At 38.1% G+C, this 15,410-nt stretch overlaps 1 protein-coding gene across 2 annotated transcripts in view; it reads right to left on the bottom strand.

Moving 5' to 3' along the window:
* Positions 1–15,410, bottom strand: part of DCBLD2 (discoidin, CUB and LCCL domain containing 2) — an 88,655-nt gene that overhangs the window by 64,698 nt on the left and 8,547 nt on the right. For both annotated transcript variants that reach the window (XM_007468399.1, XM_007468398.1), the window contains exon 2: positions 5,206–5,433. In XM_007468399.1, coding sequence (XP_007468461.1) covers positions 5,206–5,433 — 228 coding nt within the window. The remainder of the gene's footprint in view (positions 1–5,205; positions 5,434–15,410) is intronic.

Below are 15,410 nucleotides of genomic sequence, written 5' to 3' on the forward strand. Positions count from 1 at the left end.
ATCTAATCATGAGGAAACATCAGGCAATCCAAATTAAGAAATATCCTACAAAATAACTGGCCTATCTATTTCAAAAATGTCAACATAACAAAACACAAGGAGTGACCAAGGAACTGTCCACTCCTTTCATCTCCAAAGTAATGGAGACTAAGAAGATGTGACAACTGAATGCAATACATAATCTGAGAATTTCTTTTGCTATAAAGGACATTATTTGTACAACTGGAGAAATTTGAGCAGCTCCTGTAGCTCAGTCCTACATCAATGTTAATTTCCTTAATTGTGATAACTGTTTTGTGGTCATGTAAAGAGAATGTCCTAGTTTTTAGGAAATAAACACAATATACAGAGGTAAAGGAACATCATGCTTGAAAGTACTCTCAGTTTAGAAAAAGAGTGTATGCTTGTGGGGGAAAGGGATAAGGCAAATGTGATAAAATGGTAACATTTGGAAAATCTGGGTGAAATGTTTATGGAAATTATCCCATTTTTGCAACTTCTCTATTAAGTCTAAAATTATGTCAAAATAGGCAGTTCCCTGGTGGCCTAGTGGTCAGGATTCTGGGCTTTCACTGTCATGGCCTGGGTTCAATCCCTGGTCGGGGAACTGAGATCCCGCAAGCCGTCACGTGGCCAAAAAAAAAAAAAAAAAAGAAATCTGTGTCAAAATAAATAGCTAAAAGGAAAAAGTTAATGTTTATTAAAAAGTTGCTATTTTCAACAGTTTGCAGTAAGGAGACCATGCAGTAAAAGATTAAGGAGTAATAGCTGCTATCTATTACTCTATAGCCTAGTGGTTGAGATTATGGACTTTGCTATTAGCCAGACCTTAGTTCAAGTCCCAATTCTGCTTATATGACTTTGGGCAAGTTGCTTACCTTCTCTGATCTTCTATTTATCTGTTTTATGGGAATAATGTACAGGATTCTTGTAGGATTCAATGGTATCAAGTGTGTCAAGGGCTTACAGTAAAAGACACCAATTCTGGAGCCAGAATGCTTAGGTTTGAATCCCACTTAGCAATTTGCTAGCTATGTGACCTTGGGGAAATTATTCAACCTCTCTGTGCCTCAGTTCTCTCATCAGTAATAAATGGGGGTGATAAAAGTATCTATCTCAAGGGTTCTTGTGAGGACTAAATAAGTTAATTGATAAAAGTAATTTGAATAGTACCTGGCACAGAGCAAGCACTGCATGCTTGGTAGTTATTTTCACGATTAGCCTGAGCCCCTACAGAATAGGAATTCAAAAAATATTAGCAATCATTATCATCATTAAATACCTAATATTATCATCACTATAGCTTTTTCAAGAGGTTTGGTGGTAAAGAGAAAGAAAATTTATTTTTTCTCTTAAACTAGGAAGACCTAAGCATATTAGAGAGAAAGGGGACAAACAATACAGAAAGAGAAACTTTTCTGGAAACACGAGAGACACGGAATCATTTACCAGATGAAGCCCTGAGGACCTCAGTTTCCCTCTTTGTAAATGTCACATGAAGATTTAAGAGACAACTTTAAAAGGTACTTTGATGAAGGTGTAAGACAGAATGTACATCTTTAAATATAACTTTGAACACACGGACACATTTACATTTCTTCTACAGAATGCATTTTCCTTTAATAGCTATTAGGTTTTAAAATATTTAGCTTCTCTTTTAGATATCCATCCACAATATCCCTCATCCCAAAAAAAGTTCATTTAAAATGGAAATTTTAAGCAAAATCTAGGAAGAAAATATGTACAATAGAGTGGGAAAAGGTTACACATAAGCAAAGATTTTTCTTTTTAATATGGTTTTAAATTTCATTTTTGGACTAGTTATCAACAATATCCATCAGGGAAATGATGCTAGCAGATGTCTATGGACCAATATGAAAAGATGTCTAAATATTAAAAGAGAAAAAAAACAAGTTGCAAAATAGTTTGGAGATATATATTTATATATGTACAGAAAAAGTTAAGATTAATAATGAATGATTTTACTTTAATTGTCATCTTTACAGAGCAACCACTATGTCTCAGACACCAGGGATTAAAGAATAATCAAAATGGAAAAGTAAAATTCAAGGCACAATGGAATTTTCTCATTCCAATACAATCTGCCTAAAAAAGGGACAGACCTAGAGAGCCAATCTTAACTCTATCATTAAACACATCCTGCTTGTCAGTGAAATGAGTATGACTACACTAATTTCACAAAGATTTCTGGACAGTCTAGCTATTTAGAAAGTTGTTATATAAAATCATAATAAATTCATATATTTAAATAATATTACACATTATTGCCCAATCCAAAAAAAAATAGAAAATAACTGTCCAAAAGTGCTTTATCAGTTAAAACACATTCTAATGAATTTATGATTTAAAAAGTGATTCCTTGAGAAACCATTCTTCCTTTCATTTTCTTTTCTTGATTATTCCACAATACCATCTCTCAGGGTAGAAAAGTCCCTAAAATTAACATCTATAGAGAAAAAACCCAAAAATCTAAGCTTTATACCAAAATAGGAAACTTTTTTATAGGAAAATGCAGCTCACTTGAACCTGCTTCTGTTCAGAAGGGACCCTGAGAAAAGACAATATAGAAAAAAGAGGATTCTTTTTTTTTTTTTTTTTTTTTTTTTTTTTGCGGTATGTGGGCCTCTCACTGCTGTGGCCTCTCCCGTTGCAGACCACAGGCTCCGGACGCGCAAGCTCAGCGGTCACGGCTCACGGGCCCAGCCACTCCGCGGCATGTGGGATCTCCCCGGACCGGGACACGAACCCGTGTCCCCTGAATCGGCAGGCAGACTCTCAACCACTGCGCCAAGAGGGAAGCCCAGAAAAAGAGGATTCTTTACCATAATCACTGGAATCTTGATACCCACATGTATTTGTTTCTATTCTGTAATTCCTGGCATATCTACTTTAACCAGAACAGTTATTCTTGAATGACCTTTATTTCTCTGCGATTTCAGGAAAGTTACTTTTCTACCACTAACCACAAACTGCTCCCCAAATGGAGGACCAGTGGATATACAGTAGGTGGTGATACACGGTAGGTGGTGGGGAGAGGAGCAGAACTAAAGCTCAACAGGAACCATCATCACTCGGTCCCCTTGACCTTTCTACAGCTTTCCATTCACCTGTATGAAGAGAGAATAAGGAAAAACAAAACCAATGGAAATAAGGGAGAGCTGAGTAGTGGACACCTACTACACCCCAAGCACTGCAAAATATTATTTCATTTAGTCTTCCTACAGTACTGATGATGACTTTGAAGTCTGGGCTGATGACTTGTAGAAAGAATTTCACCAAGTATGTCCTGGAGCTATGATGAGAACCCAGTGAGTGATTTAAAACCTGTGCTCAATTTTTTTCCCATGCCACTCTTCCTGCCTAGCAACATGACACTACTTATTGTCCAAATACATAATCCTATGGTTTTCCTTTTTAACAAAAAGCACTTTCAATATGGAAATTTTCAAAACTACATCAAAGTAGAGAGATGTACTCCCATGTGCCCATGGCTCAGCTTCACCCGTGTGCCATTCTGGTTTCACCTGCCCTCTTCCTACTATTTTTTCTCTGAAATATTTAAAAACAAATCAGAGACGTTTTGTTTGAACTTCAAAGTGTCTCTAACAAATCAGATACTGAATACACAAAATATAACATTACCACAGAATTTGAGATTCTGCTTTTCTCAAAAAATGTCCTCTCTCAGTCAGTTAGTTTGAATCAAGACCTAAACAAGGTCACAAGGTCCACACACTACTTTTGGAAGATGTTATCTCTAAATGAATGACAGTTCCCTCGACCTCCTCCCCTTTACAAATAAGTGGCATTTTTTTTAAAAAGGAGTCTTTATGATTGATAAAGTGTGTTTCTCTAGCTCCTTTATTTCATGTAAACTGCTAGGGGCGTGATCAGACTGTGGTTCACTTCTTTTATTATTGTTTCAAGACTGCTGAGGTGGTACCATTTACTCCCTACTGCATCTCCTCAGGAGGCACTTAATATGCAACTGCCTTCTATCAGTATAATAGTAATAGTGTTTTCTAGATCCTCAGGCGATTCGAGTTTCTAAAAGCTTATCCAAGACCATATATTCGTGGCAATATGCACGTGGTGATCAAGCACCCAGGTTAATCAAGAGTTGATTGGGAGACAACAGAGGTTATCAATCAGCAGCCAGGGAAGTAGGCCAGGAATTGTTCCTCTCATAGATAAGAGGCCAAAATGTGGAGAAGAGATGAAGGGTTTGACTAGAGACAGAGAGGAGGCCAGAAGATGAACATGATGCTTAAAGAACAAGATAGTGGGCTCCAATTATAGTTCTGAAAGACATTTTACACACCTGTATCAATAAGTCTTTCCAAATAAACTCACAGAGAATTTTAGAGTTCTTTATGTTATAATGTTAATTCACCAAGACAGCCTTACAAATTTTGCTGTTTCCTGCTTCAGAGAAAGGTGCTGATCTCTAAGCCAAAGGTTCTCAACTTGACCTCAAAGTATATTCTCCTGGGAAGCTTTAAAAGTACTGAGGTGTGGGTCCCACCGAATCAATTCTGATTCAACTGCTCTAGAATGGGGACAGGTATATAGTATTATTTAAAAGTCTTCCCAAGTGACTCTAATATGCAGCCATAATTGAGAACCAGCTGCTCTTAGCTAAGAATAAAGACAACAGCAGCTAATATTTACTAAGCATATATTATATGTCAGGTACAGTTCTAAGCACTTTACATGTACTAGTTCATGCCCTATTTTACAAGTGAGGAAACAGAGATAGGTAACTTGCCCGAGGTCACACAGCAAGCTAACAGCAGAAGTATTTAATATCAAGAAGTTTGGATCCAAAACCCATGCTCTTAATTACCATGATATACTGACTCCTAAGCATGAATTATACTTACATTCTTTAACTGCAAGTAAAATGGTCAAAGAAAAACAAAATGAACAAAAAAAGCTAATTAACTTCCTCCTCCTCAGAAGCAGTACAGTGGCATCTTGTTGCAAATGTACCAACACAGGCTTATTAGAAAAGTGAATAAACAGATAAGAATTTTCTCTTCCCAAAAGAAGATTCAAATTTGAGATTTCCACACATTTCAGTAATTTCCCACATATCCTATACAGCATAGTTATTCAATGTTAAGTATCAAATACTGCTTCAGTTTTAAAACTTGGGGCAATGATGTATTGAAAATTTCCTACCTATTTCGGTTCTGCCAACTCCAATTCCATTATAAATTCTCAAGTAATTAAAGTGACAAGAATCAGAATCTTCAATGTCAAAGTCACCAAATTTGATGCGCACTCGCTCTCCCATCTTTACACGGATCTCCCATTCGCAAACAGTGCTGTTAGGATAGGTCTGTGGGTAATTTATGGACGTCAGGGTTCCACTTTCAGGGCCTAGTACAGTATGTCCACATCCATCACCTTTAAAAAAAAAAAAGTTAAAAGCACGATAAATTATTCTTTACATCTTTAACTTACACTACAAATAATCAGGATTTTTTGTGAAGATTTTAAAATATGTATGACATCAGATATTTTGTACCACCAATACCTTCCTTACACAAGATAAAACAGATAACATAGTTCTTAGTAGGTCTACTCACAGGAGCCAGGAGAAGCCAGATTAGGTTAAAATAATCAATGATTACCCGTATCATTTATGAGTTCAAAGAACTTTCCAATCAAAATAAATAGAAGTAAACATAACTTAGCAATAATTATATATATATATGTCATAATAAATCCAGTCTTTAAAAGAGTATCAATTCATAGTAATTGTTCAAAATAAATGTCAACTATAAAAATAAATGTATATGATCAGCTTCATCTATTTAGTTACAAATAGCACAAACCCCTTCAAAAATCCCTGTGAGAAGTCAAATGATCTCTGAAAACACTTAAACTATACTAAAGATTATGCAGATTTCTGACCATATTACACGATGCAAGGCATTCCTTCTTGAAGGCATTAAAGCAATATTTCATAGTTTAATTTTACGTTCTACTGAAATTTGACTTTTCAGTAGTCCCTCCCCAAAAGCCTCATTTTCCCCTATAGAATGACGACAAAAAACTAGTTTATTAGACTTATTAAAGATTAGTAAAATGACCTTCATATCTTGATAGCAGCACTATTTGCTCCAGAAATTTCTTCAGCAACTGAATATGGAAACAGTTAACACAATGTTTGTAAAAATCAAATATCTGCATTCTTCCCTTTATCATAAAATTTGTTATTTTACTGAGCACCTGGAAGGAGGCGTTAATACTGATTAAGAAGTTTTAGCTGCTGCTCCAATTGTACCGCTTAGCGTTCCTAACAATGGGATTCAAATGGATGTCTTTTTAATAGGAAAATGAATACATCCTTTCAAAATAATAGTATTTTCTCTTTCAAAAGAGCTATTTATAATCACCTTTTGGAAGAGTTCAGAACTTAAAACAAAGAAAACTATATTAGAAGTGACACTTCTGAGTTTTAACCTCAATATGGATACACATGGGTGTAACAATTTTATACTGATTTTTTATTTTTAAGAACAATGTAGTGCTGATATCATTTACTAGAACAGATGAAAGCTTTAAAAGCCTATGAATAAGAATATAGTATCTACAAGTAGTAGTTGCAAAATAAATGTTTATTAATTGAATGAATAAGGAAACTGTACATTAACCTATGAAAAAGTTATCTCAAACTCGTCTCCAAACTAGCTTTAAGGAAGGAACAACTCTGTACCTAGATTCTGATGACAATACTTCATATCATTTGCTGATAAAGAAATTTTATTGCCAAATCCACACTAATACTGTTACTTAGTCTGCTTTCACAGGTCAACCAGCAATCTGGCTTCTTAAACAAATCTCTCTCACATAAAGCTTAGCTTTTAACCAACATTAAACTTCAGCTATCTTCTACACTTGCCTTCACTCCACACACAAGAACTAGGCATAGCAGTTCAATAACATCATAATACATAAAGCCACCATTAAATAAACCTGTGAGTTTTTGTGTGACATAGCCACTGATCTTTTGCAAATATAAAACTTAGAATGTTATACAACTCAGAGGAAAAGAAAAATAACCACAAATTTCCCCTGAAACTACCATGAAAATACCTTGAATATCTCTATTGGACATTATCTAAATTAAAAACATAAGGATATAAAAACCTCCCTTGTGAAAATAAATGAATTGTAATATAAAAAACTTTTGAATAATCATTAACATTTTTCCTTAGAGAAAAAGACAACCATCCTAAGACAGATCTTCTAAAAATATGAAACTAGTCAAAAATGTTCTGTTACTACTGAAAAGATGAAAACGAGCTTCCTGGAAGTGTTTCAATCTTTAAAAAGTAGCCCTGAATAAATGAAGTAACTCAAACTATAAATGTATTTTCTTTAGTAAGTATGAAACTAAGGCAGCTTCTTAAGTGATTAGAAGTGTTGATGGATTTCAGAAAGCCAAGAATATTGCTATTAACAGCTGAAGTCAGGACTTAGTAATGGCAGATTGTCGCATTTAATGTATTCCCCACAGGCTATTATTTAACTTAAAGTTGTCATGTTAAAATGAATTTTACAAAAAGACTACAAGCAGAGTGTTAGGAGCAATTCTTAAATATCTTTATGCTCATATTTATGTTTGATTCTCAATAAATGCACAAAATGTTTTCTGCCATTTCCTCCATACAGCACAGTTCCTACAAAAGTTAACAAAATAAATACTAACTGATGAAAAACAGGACTTTTGCATGCATGGTGATGAAGAAAACAATTAAAATGGAGCTGTCTTTTTTCAGCAACTTGTGTAGGGGGAGGGCATGAACAGTCCACAAGTAACGTGCCAAGAATGTTCTAAAATATGTGATGGAGTTCAGAGCTTCCTCCTCTCGCAAACAAGACGATACACACCAGAAACTAAAGTTAGAAGAAAGTCTCAAATCTACTGCAATGCACAAATTCGAATGTTCCATATTTCCAAGACTATTTGATAAGTGTAACCTGACTAGATAAATAGCTTAAGCTGGCCTGGCCAAATACCTACTGCTATGAAGTATACGTTTCGAATATTACAGTTGGAAAGGGACACTAGGCCAGCAGTTTTCAAATGTTTTTCTCTGTTATTCCAAAGTAAGAAATGTATTTTACACCTTGACTCAATAGTGTCTTAAATATATCTTCCTGACCCACTAAAGGGTCCCCACCTGTGCAATGAACAACACTGTACTAGGCATCCAAAGGTGACAATGTTGAATTCTCAAATCAGAAAAAGATCTTGTCCTCACTTTTACCCCCAAATTAGAACATGTGCTTCCAGTTTATTTTTACAGTTCTTTTTTTTTTTTTTTTTTTTTTTTTTTGCGATACGTGGGCCTCTCACTGTTGTGGCCTCTCCCGTTGCGGAGCACAGGCTCCGGACGCGCAGGCCCAGCGGCCATGGCTCACGGGCCCAGCCGCTCCGCGGCACGTGGGATCCTCCCGGACCGGGGCACGAACCCGCGTCCCCTGCATCGGCAGGCGGACTCTCAACCCCTGCGCCACCGGGGAAGCCCTATTTTTACAGTTCTTAAAAGCGAAGCCTATTCTACACCAAAATACTTAAAATAGGACAAAATATTTAAAAGTAACACTAAAATCTAGAAAATATTATCAACAAATCACCTAATACACTGAGAGCAGGGTTTCTCAAATGTGGGTGGAGGACACTGGAACAATTCTGGGGTGGAGGGTGCCACAGGCATCTAGTGGGTAGAGGCCAGGAATGCTACTAAAGTATCTCACAATGCACACGACAGCTCCCCAGAGTAAAGGGTGATGGATCCTGAAAGTCAAATAGTGTGGAGGTTGAGACGGGCTGACGTAGAGCAAAGGCTAGGACATCTCCAACAGAAGATCTGGGTTAGTTCTTTTTCCTTTGGCTCAAAGGGTAATGCTGTTCTACTTGCTGAGGGTACAACCCAGGGAACAGTTTTCCCCACAAGGTCAAAGAAGTAAACAGAATGCTTTATTTTTCTTTAAGTTAAAGGAAAAAAAAGGTCCTTCTTATTAGTCTACAGCCCTCAAGTATTTTTCTTGGTCAGGGGCCCTCATTTAACATTGGGGTTTGAAAAAGGATGGTAATAGGGTCAGGAAGTAAGTCTCCAGATTTTCTGCTAAGCTTTGTAACTGGAAAGAATAATAATCTGTGACCAGGCTAATACCACCGACTATTACTCATTTTTACAAGGCAGAATTGACAAAGAGAGTGTAACCACTACTGGAAAAATAATTTTCAAAATGGGTATTGTAGGACCAATCCATACACTCACTCTCACCAACAACACCACATCGACAACTCTTTCTCCTTCTCCAACTCCATCATCACCACCATCACTGTCAGCTTCTTCTTCTCCCCCACCCCCGCCCCCCGCCGCCACCGCAGATGGTCTCCACCAGACTGTAACTGACCATAAGGGGTAGAAGCTTGTAAATGTAATTTTTGAATTTTAATTTTATTTCAGTGGAGAAAAAACACTGGAATTTGATCTCACTGCCCCGTTGTTTGGCTGCAGATTTATCTAGGGGATTACTCATAGAACATGTGTTTGCTTCCTCTGAAGACTGTCAGGTCAGATGTGTTAAGCCAGATACAAATTTTGATACTGTTCCAGGAAAATAGCTGAGTAATTTTTTTAAACTACTTTTCCCTAGAGAAAACACAAAGAACATTAATTTAAATAATAATGAATTAATACAACAAAGAACACATGTTTACTTTAGGTTGCTTTCTAAACTTCAAACCAAGTATGTTTTTTGGATAAATATGTGCTCATGATGCTGATTTTATGCGACTCTCCAGCTAACCCCATATTTTAGTCACATTACTATTAAAAATAATATGTTATCTTAATTATTTAATTTTATTAACATGAACACTGTATGACTTCTAAAAATACTTTCTTTAACAAGAACAAAGACAAAAGCAGGAAGCTTGCACAAATATTCCAAAAATGTAGAGCAATGTAACTTTCATTACAATTCTTAGAAACTAGGAAAGGTTTATACTTTTCCAATAAGCTTTCAAGGATTTTCGTCACTGTGAACAGGTGAGTTTGACTATATACTTCCTCTAAATAAGTGTCATTCTGTCACATCTTGTAACACATCTGTGCGATCTTATAATAAACTGAAAAAAAAGGCATTTAGAGAGTAGAAAAGTGTTCAAAAGAATAACTTGCAAGCGTTAACAAGGATATCCTATTTCATTTGACTACAATGAAGATTTTTAATCTCTTATTTAGCACTGCGAATTTTTAGACTAAAAAGTACTACACCAGTCCTGTTACTTTAAGATTTTAAAGTTGCATCACAACAATCTCGAAAAGATAATTCAAGGTCCTATTTTAATTCACTCATTTTTTTTAAATACTGCCTAAGATGGATATGCACTGAGAGCCTAAAGAGGGTTACTGTGGCAATTTAAAGGAAAAGAAATAGCTCTCAGCTCAAGCTTTTTTAAGCCCACACTCATCTCTGCATGTGTGATAATTTACAAAACTGAATCACATGAAGGAATGTGAGATGTATAAATCCTCTTTGATCCCCACCAAGCACACACTCTATGTAGTACATAATGGTTAAGCAAATTGGTTCTGGAGTCACGTGATGAATTTAAATGCCCTACCTACCACTCACTGTGACCTTGAGAAGGTTGTTTACTGATGCTAAAGCTGAATTTTGTAAAATGGGTATACTAACATCTCGAACCACAGAGGGTAAGAATTTAAAGAGATACTGTATGAAAACACCTACTATCGAGGGCCTAACCCATATTAATGTGCTCAGTAAACGTCTGAGGGTAATTATGGTCATAAAAGACCAGAAAGGCTTTTGCTCATCACATGTAGGTCCGATGCGTTTGGCCACAACCTAGCTAAGGTATCAGAACAATGGCTCATTATTTTAGAAGATTTATATCAGCTTTAAAGCGTCAAGTACAGTGTCCTGTGAAAAATGTAAATCATGAGAAAGTAATTCTCACTAATCTTCTCCCCAATGACCTCTACTTCACTTCGGTAACTCATGAAACCACAACCTAGACTGTTTTTGCCATTACCGGAGATTACTCCCACCTGTGAAATCTCAACAACTTTAATGTCTCTCTCTTTCGGTCAGTCTCCTGACCCTTCTGCTCTCTTACACCCACTGCACACTTTCTGTGAACTTCTCTCTTTTCTCCCCATCTACTATCTTGCCCTAGCCTCATTTCTTTCCCCACCCAGCCTGGACCTCATGTCCAGTGTGTGAACTACACTCTTCCTGGTACCTTCACTTCCTTGCCACTATGTCCTTCTTGAGGATCTGCCTGGCAAGCCCTCCACCCTGGATCATATGATCTCTCTTTGCCCAGGAGCTGAGCAGTACTGGGAAAAAAAAAATCACACAATCCAGGGAATAGTTGTCATTAGAGTAATAGGTTCTGATCTCAGATGGGCACTGAAAGCCACTCGGTATCCTCTTACTCAGTGGTTCTCAAAATTTAGTCAACATTAGAACCACCTAAGGGATATTTAACGTAAAGGTTCTCAGGCCCCATCTCTGTCTCCATAGATTGTAATAAATATGTCAGAAACATTACCTGAAACTTGGAAACAGGTTAAAAAAATTAAGGTGAGCAGCAGATCCTTTAAATGTCATAGAGGCCAAAAGCTAGGGCAAAATACTTAATTGGATTTGTTGTTTATCATTGATTAAAGGTCCCAGTCTTGGCTACACATAAACTTGTATACTGTTGTCTTGTAGAGATGCATATAATTTCTGTATAGTTGAAAAAAATAATCCCACATGTTAGAGTTTATGGCCCTATTGGCCATTAAACAGTTTTAGCCATCCAATCTAGCAATCACAGCCTAAAACTACCTATCTAAACACCTCATTTCTCAAATATTCTTTGGACATGTTTCAACTTCTTACTGGTTCCTTCATTAATTAATGAGTTGAATAAAATCTTTGACATGTGTTAATTTTATATTTGCATGACAGGTATAATTTTGCCTTTTTTTTGCAAATTATATACTGGAAAGTAGCTCTGCAGTGGAACCTAGGAAGGATCTGCACTTTAACAAATTTCAAAACACTGAGAGCAACAACAACCAAAAAAAAAACACACACACACAAAAATCTTTCTCCAGCCAGTGTTCCCCAACATCTACCACTTTCTTTCTCACTTTTTTTTTTTTTTTACAGAGAGATTTTTTTCAGTTCTCTACATTCGATGCCTTACTTCTTTGCTTCCCGTTCTAGGCTCAAAATACTGCAATTCAGCTTCCAAAGGATTGTGGTTGGATTGTACTCTCCCCCTGCCCACCCCCGTCCCAACAACCAAATTAGATGTTCCTAATTGCTGGTACCTGTGAATGTAACCTTATTTGGAAACAGGGTCTTAGCAGATGTGATCAATTTAAAATGAGGCCATACTGGATTAGGACAGACCCTAATCCAATGTCTGGTGTCCTTATAAAAAGAGGAAAATCTAGACACGGATACAGACACAGGGAAAATACCACATAACTACAGAGGCAGAGACTGGAATGATGCAAAGGGATTCCAAAGACTGCAATTGCCAGAAGCTAGGAAGGGGTAAGGAAAGACCCTGGTCTAGAGCCTTCAGAGAGAGCGCATTGCCCTGCCAATACCCTACTTTCAGAATTTTAGCCTGCAGAACTATAAGACAATACATTTCTGTTGTCTGAAGCCATCTAAATTTGTGGCAATCTGTTACGGCGGCCCTAGGAAAGGCAGACCTACTTCTCCAATGTACTCTTCACTAAAGCGGTCTGTTTCTGAGCTGCCAAAAGTCAATACTTTCCCATCTTTATCATTTGTGACCTTTCTACAGCATGTGGCATCGCTGTCCCTTCCTTCCCTCCCTCCTTTTTAAAACTCTCCTTCCCCATCTTAGTTCTTTTGACTTTCTGATTGCAAATTCTCCAGCACCTTAGCTGACTTATCTTCCAACTACTGATTGCTGACGCTGCTGTTCTCCAGAGCTCCTTCCCCGCCCTCTGTGCTGCCTGGGCCATCTCCCCACCCTACAACTTCAGCTACCACCGAAAGGGAGAATGCTCCGTATTCTCCAGCCTTTCCCCTAACCCTCAAACGTGTCTACTTCTGTACTGAGCTCCTCTACTCAGAAATTCCACAGCACTTCAAACTCAACGTGCCCCAAGCATTCAGGGAACATCCTCCCTGTGCCAAGCACTGAACCAGGTGCTAGGAACAAGAGAAATGACAGACAAGGCCCCAGTCCTTACAGAGTTTACAGAATAGTACGACAGACGCAGTAAATAATTTCAGGGACGATGAGTGTTGCAGGGAAGTAATGGATATGATTGTGTGTGTGTGTGTGTGTGTGTGTGTGTGTGTGTGTGTGTGTGTGTGTGTGTGTGTGTTAACTAGGCAGGAATACTGGTGGAAGAGGGAGGTGGAAAGCAGGGAGAAGAGGATTCCAGAAAGAAAAAAACCCAGCATTTTTAAATGACCATTGCTCTCTCAAATTTAACTGGTCATTAAGTTTTATACATTGTTTCCTTAATATCTCTAAATTTCATCCCTCTTAAGGAGTGCAGGCCCTTGTAATAGTTCTCTGACAGGTTTCCCCACTTCCTTTCTTTGCTCTAATCCACTGCCCACACTCCTGCCAGTTTCTTAGACACCAATTGGTCACGTAGGTCCCTTATTTAAAAATCCTTCAACTGTTCTTCACCGGTGATACAATAAAACCTCAAACTCTTCAGCAAGGATAAAAAGTCCATAATAATCTGTCGCTGGACTCCCTTTCCTGTCTCATCTCTTGACTCTTCCCACAACGTCTCTGCTCCAGCTCTGGAACTGTGGGTGACTCCCTCTATGCTCCACGTTCTCTCTCCTCCGCCGCTGCACCTGCTACTCTGCTCTGCCGAGAATAAGGTCCTTCCTCCTCATATCCACCTGGCAAATACCTACTCAACGTTGTCTCTTTTGGGAAACGTTTCTGAAAGCACTGGTCTTTCTCTCCCTTTCCATCATCAAAGTCTCTTTACTGTACCGAATATGCTTAATTATGCATACTTATGTCGGCTTGCCACACTAGCTGTAAAGCTCTGTCACAGACAGGCAATGCATTCTGTTCGCCTTGGTAGCCGCAGACACAGAAATAGGGCATACCAGCCTCTTAACACATGCTGCTGAATTTAGAAAATAATAAACCCAAACAAGCCAGTGGTAGGCACTTGGTAGGTAAGTGACAACAGTAGAAAAGTACATATAGGCTTGGGAATCAGACAGACTTTCCGATTTAAATTCTAGCTATGCCAACTTTTGAGATGATCCTGGCACTTAACCTCTATATCCTCAGCTATACATGGGAATAATACCACCCATCTCCCAAGGTAATTGTGAGGGTTTGGTAATAACTTATCTAAAAAGCACTGGATTCTATAAATGTGAACACTCTCTTTAAAGATGATGCCTCTATGTATCTAGTACACCCCTTTCCTTCTGGGAGCTACTCTGCAGTTTGCAACAGTTTTCATATGACCTCATGCCCCCTGGTAGTTGACTGATTCAAGGGTGGGTACTGACTCACACTGGGCCAACGTGAGGCCAACTTACCCTGCCCTCTCATTTCTGGACCTTGTATGTTAGGGAAACCCCAGAATCTCTCCAGTGTTGAAGCCACAAGCCTTGAGGATTGCCAGCAGCCATTATTTGTTCCATGCAGAGAAAGTGAGACTGTAACAAGACAGAATTAAGCTGAGTCCTTGGTGTCTGAGGTCCAGCTGCATCCCTGCTTTTCCCTGGGCTTAGGTTGGCTCAGTTCTTAGGAAGATTCCACAAGTTACCTTAGAATGGTCCCAATACTTTTCCCTTCTACTTTAAGCAGATTTAATTTTCTGTTCCCTATAACCTCACTAACCAAAATACTCTTCCTCCACCCATGCAACAGAATGTCTGTCTCATATCCAGACCTATAAAGTTAGCATCTAGGACAAAAAGAGTAACCAGAAACAGGGCATGCCAAGAAGAAAGGGATAAACCATGAACCTGAAAATGATCTGAGGGTGGAGAGCAAAGAAAGCTAAAATCTATCAACAGGTAGGAAGTTGGAGAGAGAAAGTAGAGGTCAAAAGGGAAGGGACAAAACCAGTATTACGGTCTGGGTGGGTTGGAGGCCAGGAAAGGACATATGTGAACAATCACGCCCTGCTGTCACACTCCTCCACTGTGCGGTCTGACCCCTCTCACTAAGTAAGCTAGGGGTGAACTTTCCTACACAATAAGTGGGATGGGGAGAAGGGGCAGAAGGATGGAGAAGCACTGGATCTCAATAGAAAGCAAACACTTGAAAATGGAAATTTTAACTGTAGAGTAGGGAA

The sequence above is a fragment of the Lipotes vexillifer genome, unplaced genomic scaffold (assembly GCF_000442215.2).
Source record: "Lipotes vexillifer unplaced genomic scaffold, Lipotes_vexillifer_v1.1 scaffold482, whole genome shotgun sequence".
NCBI lineage: Eukaryota > Metazoa > Chordata > Mammalia > Artiodactyla > Lipotidae > Lipotes > Lipotes vexillifer.